At 51.0% G+C, this 5,623-nt stretch overlaps 1 protein-coding gene across 1 annotated transcript in view; it reads right to left on the bottom strand.

Moving 5' to 3' along the window:
• The window catches only part of LOC102434058 (DLA class II histocompatibility antigen, DR-1 beta chain-like), a gene marked incomplete at its 5' end in the record, with an annotated part of 17,328 nt that extends 12,032 nt beyond the window's left edge, over positions 1-5,296 (bottom strand). The window contains 4 exons of the mRNA XM_023747348.1: positions 3,545-3,639; positions 3,686-3,709; positions 4,152-4,262; positions 4,903-5,296. Of these exons, the coding sequence (XP_023603116.1) occupies positions 3,545-3,639; positions 3,686-3,709; positions 4,152-4,262; positions 4,903-5,296 (624 nt within the window). The remainder of the gene's footprint in view (positions 1-3,544; positions 3,640-3,685; positions 3,710-4,151; positions 4,263-4,902) is intronic.
• Between the last annotated feature and the right edge of the window lie 327 nt (positions 5,297-5,623).

Raw genomic sequence — 5,623 nt, 5'->3', positions numbered from 1 at the left:
CTTAGCTTTTCTTTTAATGGTTGTTTAGTGGTGATAACTCTTTCATCATTTGCCCGTCTTGGAAACTCTTTATCACTACTTTAATTCTGATGCTAACTTTTCTGGATAGGATGTACTTGGTTGTAGGTTTCTGCCTTTCATCACTTTGAATATTTTGTGCTATTACCGTATCTGCTGAAAAATCAGCTGATGATCTTATGAAGGATCCCATGTACATAGCTAACTGTTTTTCTCTTGCTGCCATTAAGATCCTTTAACTTTTGGCATTTTAAATATGATGTGTCTTGATATGGGCCTCTTTGGGTTCATGTTGTTCAGAAGCCTCTGTGCTTTCTGAATTTGGATGTCTGTTTTCCTCACCAGGTTGGGGAAGTTTTCAGTCATTATCCCTTTAAATAGATTTTACATCCCTTTCTCTCTCTCTTCTCCTTCTGGGAATCCAATGATTTAAATGTTGACACACTTTATGTTGCCCCACAGGTCCCTTAAACTAACCTCATTTGTGATAATAATATTTTTTTTTCTTTTTGCTGTTCTTATTGACTTTCACTACCTTGTCTTTCAGCTTGCTGACTCATTCTCCTGCCTCAACTAATCTGCTGTTGTTCCCTCTGGAGTATTTTTATTTTCATTTCAATTATCATATTCCTCAGTTCTGATTGGTTGTTTTACATATTTTTCTATGTTTTTGTTGAAGTTCTCACTGAATTCATCTGTTCTTCTCCTGAGTTCATTGTGCATACTTAGAACTAGTGTTTACTTTTGACTCTTTATCGGGTAAATTGCTTATGTCTTATTCATTTACTAGTAGTTCTCATCTGTTTGTTTATGTTTCCTGATCTTTTCTTTGGAGTACATTTCTCTGTCTCTCATTGTGGCTCTCTGTGTTTGTTTCTATGAATTAGGTGAAACAGCGACCTCTCCCAACCTTGAAGTAGAGACTTGTTTAGGAGCCTCTCCTCTGTAGACTGTGTGAGCCAGGTGTCTTTAGCAGGCAAGCCAGAGCTGGAGTGGGAATGGGCCAGGGGGAGCGCTGGGGGTAATGGGCCCTGAGCTGAAGCTGCAGTGGGAGTGGGCCATGAGGAGCCCTGAGAGGAAGGGGCCCTGAGCTGGAGCTGGAGTGGGAGTGGAAGTCCTGGGGACAAGCCACAGAGCTGGTATGGGCCTGGGGCCTGGGGACTGTGCCTTGTTTGCACCCTGACCACCAAGTTTGGGAGGCTGAAGCACCTGAATTATGTCCTTCCCATGAGACCTAAGGGGAGGGAGAGTGTCAATGAATGACTGGCTCTGTACAATGCCCCTGACACCACACTTGGTTCCTGCAGTTCCCCTCCCACTTGCAAATGTTCTCAGTTAGTAAATGGATTTCCCTCCTTATAGTCTAGGTGCCCTTTCAGCCACTGTTTTTCACTTTACCCACAGTGGGCGAGTCTGCACATACACCCTCAGGGACCCCTGCCCACTGCAGGTCAGTGCTGGGATGGGGTTGCCATGGTGCCATGTCTCTGTCTCTCCCCGCTGTGTCTATGGGGTTTCTCTCTTGTTGGTCGAGCAGAAGTTGTTCAGTCAGCCCTCATTTCCTCTCCAGGGGGAGCTGCTCTGTCTGCAGGTGGAAATTTAACATGCAATGGGGAGAGGTGAGCTCAGGCCTTTCCTGCACTGTCGTCTTGGACTGGGAACCCCTGATGGAATTACTGTTTTAGCTGTTTCCCATCATCTACTTCTCGTCAGTTTGTTTCTATTGCTATAGTTTGTTGTTATTTTGTTTTTATGTATTGCCTTTTAAAACTTTTGAATTAAATTATTACATAAAATATTTGAATGTTCCTCAAGTTAAAACTATTAAGTAAGATGTATATTCAGAAAAGTACAGATTCCTTCAACCTATTCTGTCATTTTGCCCTGCAGACAACCACTTAAAAAATCCATTCCTTGTTTCTATAGATAGATGACTGGTAGGTAGAAAATAAATAGGCAGATGAAATGAACAGGTTTATCTATATGTCCTTTCTCTCATCTATCTTATTAAATAAAACGCTGCATAAAACTCTGCTGCTCCATGCTCACACGCATTGGGAGGTCACCCCACAGGAGTCTCTCACGTTCCCTCCAGGGCAGAGGATTGCACGCTGGAGGCACATCAGGGAGCCACACGCTCCCCTGGGTGCCCAGCAGTGGCCCTGGGTGATGCTCAGATAAGGTCCACACAGGGTTTCCCGTGACAGACAGTGAGTTTGCCACACAAGCTGGAGGCCTCAGAAGCGCACCTTTCCCACTAGAGTGGCAGCTCTGTCCTGATGGTCTCTGGGACCTGCTCATGGGGGAGGTGCATCTCAAGGCAGAGTCAGCACAGCAGGCATTTTATCTGAGTCACAAAAAGACTGCAGTGTGGAAGCCACCATTAGTCAAATAAAGGGGACTTCAAGAGGCACCAGGTTTAGGTACCTTCTTTTAAAAAATTAGAGCCAAAGAGTGAAACGAACATGATTATAGAAACAGTGAAGACATATCCTTACAAGTGGCCTGCTTTTCCTTTCGTTCTAAAAAAGAAATATTTTTTATTGATTTCAGAGAGGAAGGGAGTGGGACAGAGAGATAAACAGTGTCCCAAAATTCAGGCAAAAAGTACCCTGGCTTAAAATTAAAAATCTTGAGTGAATTTTGGGACACACTTTATAAACATCAATGATGAGAGAGAATCATTGATCAGATGCCATCTGCACACCCTCCACTGGGGATTGAGCCAGAAACCCAGGCATGTGCCCTGACCCGGAATTGAATGGTGACCTCCTGGTTCATAGGTTGACACTCGACCACTGACCACACCAGCAGGGCCAGCCTGCGTTTCTTACACTTGCTGTCCCCTCTGTATCCCAGGGGAAAGGAACCTGTGTGCTTGTCTGAGAAACACCAACGTAGGAGACCACCATGTTCAAGTCCATGGCAGGCTCTCTTCTGCCTCAGGAACCGGGTGAGAAAGGAAACACAGGAGGGAAAACTCATGAAAAAGCAGGACGGGAACAAGGAAAGCTTTTCTTCCTACTTCCTGCCCTTGAAGCCTGTGAGGGAGATGATCTCACTCCATATTTAATTGAGGAAAATTTTTACAAAAAAATGTGGACAGAAGTGAGCTAAGGTGCACAGCAGACAGCGAGGGTTAAACACACAGGGACAGGGAGGGATGGAGCTAAGGTTCTACAGTCAACACTGGGGCCTCCAGGTCCAGGGCGGGCAGGAACCAGCAGGGAGGAGCTGCTGGGGGGTCAGGAGCCAGGACCCAGCCAGAGCCTGAGGCGGCTCTCCTTGGGGAGTGAGAGCCCAGCAGGAAACCTCTTCAGGCTGCCAAGGGGCCAGAGAGAAGGTTCTCTCCTGCCCGTGTCCCCATGGCCACCTCAGCTCAGAAGTCCTGCAGACAGAGGACAGTGCTGTTCTCAAGCCCAGTCAGCAGGGGCGCTGCCTTCCCAAGCCTCCTGCTGTGGCTCCCAAGTGAGAAGAAAAGCTCTGAGGCCACAGGAGCCACAGCTGCTTTAGAGCTGCCTCTCACCAGGCAGGAGGAGACCCTGCAGTGTAAGCGGCCACCAAAGCCACACCCAAGCTCCCCGCTGTCTGTCCCCTGGCTCGTCCCCCGCACCTTCTGTTCTAGGGAAACCGAATGCGTCCCTAAGAGAGGATTAAAGAGCGTTACCTGTGGGCTGAAGTCCAGCGTTTCCTGGGAAGAGAAGGAAGATGCCAGTTAAAGATATGAAGGTAAGTGTGTCCCGAAACACAGGGTCCCCGCCCAGGCCACCTGAGCTTCTGTAGCAGCACCCCCACCCGCTGACACCAGAACTGGGACGAGAGCAGAAGCTGAGAGCAGTAGCCCCGAAGCCATCACAGTCCAGTGTATTTAGTGACCACAGGGCCTGCTCCTCCATGTACCCCAGGATCTGCACCCAAATCCCCGTGAGTGTTAACCCCTCTCTATCCCCACAGCCATGACTCCTCATGTCTCCACCCTAAGAACCGGGAGCTGGTTATTTCTGCATTTCCAGGGAACGTGAGACCGACAGGGAAAGAGAGGCTTCTATGGAGTTGCCATACCCAGAGTTCACCCAGCAAAGCCCCAGTTGTCCCCACCGAATTGGGGCCAAGGCTGCCAGCAGGCCCCTTACCTTTCTGAGCCCTGAAGTAGATGAGCAGCCCCGTCCCGAGGAAGAGCAGCCCCAGCAGGAAGCCCCCAGCTCCACTCAGCACCTTGCTCTGTGTGGATCCAGACTGGGCCCCTGAGAGAAGAAGCTGCTTTCAGTGGGTTTTAGCCAAACCAACTTCTGTACTGGAGACCCTGAGATTGAGAGCTTGAGGGGTGGGAAAGAGGGTGGGGGAGGGGTGTTGCCCTAGAAGAAGCAGAACAATAGCCATCTGCGGGAAATGACGGAGGTCACACTGAGGAGGTACAAGGCCCAGGCACTGGCCTCAGGTCCCCTCACACCCGACCCAAGGCCGCTGCTTTGGCCTCTGAGGCTGCGGAGCCCAGGGCTGGTGACCTCCAGGACTTGGCCCGGGTGACAGAGCCGCAGACAGCAGAGCAGATGGGGCTCTCCCGCGGCAGAGGACACTCCTCTTCCCAGATCACAGTGGGCAGCTCAGCACAGGCAGAAGCACCCGCCCAGCCCACAGGGGATGGTGCCCAGGGCCAAGGGGCACCATGACGGGGAGAGTGTGGGAAATTCAAAGCAGGGCAGGCATGGCGGCCTCACAGGGCTATGGGTGTTCACAGAAGCAATCACAGGGCTACCCTGTGGCCTGTGCAGAAGGAGAGACAGAGCAAAGGAAAACGGGGTGTGGGGAGAGGGGACCCTGACCCTCAGGGACAAGCAAAGGCCCCTGTGGGGGGAAGGTGTGTGAGGTCAGAGGGCGTCTCACTCCATTCCACGGTGACAGGGCTGGTGCTGCTGGGGTGCCGCACTTGGCAGGTGTAGACCTCCCCGCTCCGGGGAACTGTCTCCAGCATCACCAGGGTCTGGAAGGTCCAGTCCCCGTTCCGGATCAGGCCCGTGGACATCACCCCGGCCTCCTCTTCCTGGCCGTTGCGCAGCCAGCGGACCTCAATGGGGCCCGGATAGAAGCCATTCATGGAGCAGACCAGGAGGCTGTGGTGCTGCAGGTGCTGGGTCTTTGCAGGATACACGGTCACTGTGGGCTTAGCTAGGACAGAGAAGGCGGAGGGAGACGTGAGCAAGACATGCAGGCCCCTTGGTGGCTCACTTTTGGCCTCGTGTCCTGTCCCAGGCTCCAGGCCCTGGCAGGTCCCCCTCAATCACCCTGTGGCCCAGCAGTAGGTAGTGACATTGGCCTTGAATCTCTGCCTACAGCTCAGGCCACTGGATTTGAGAGACATGGAGGAAATTTGGGGGATTATTCATGTCTTGAAACAGTTACTCATTGTTGAATTGAAGAGTTTACAAATCTTTGCGAGGCACAGAGTGTGTGAGTTCCAATGTGATTTCTGGGGCTGGGCTGCCTGGGTCACATCCAGGCTGTGCCTCTTACTGGCTGATCCTGGGAGATCCTCTCTGCTCAGCTCCTCACCTGCAAAGCGGGTGAAAAGGCTAACTCACCACTTAAGGACATATGAGGATCAATG

The sequence above is a fragment of the Myotis lucifugus genome, unplaced genomic scaffold (genome assembly GCF_000147115.1).
Source record: "Myotis lucifugus unplaced genomic scaffold, Myoluc2.0 scaffold_844, whole genome shotgun sequence".
In the NCBI taxonomy this organism is placed as follows: Eukaryota; Metazoa; Chordata; class Mammalia; order Chiroptera; family Vespertilionidae; genus Myotis; species Myotis lucifugus.
This window is presented reverse-complemented; position numbering and strand designations above follow the sequence as displayed.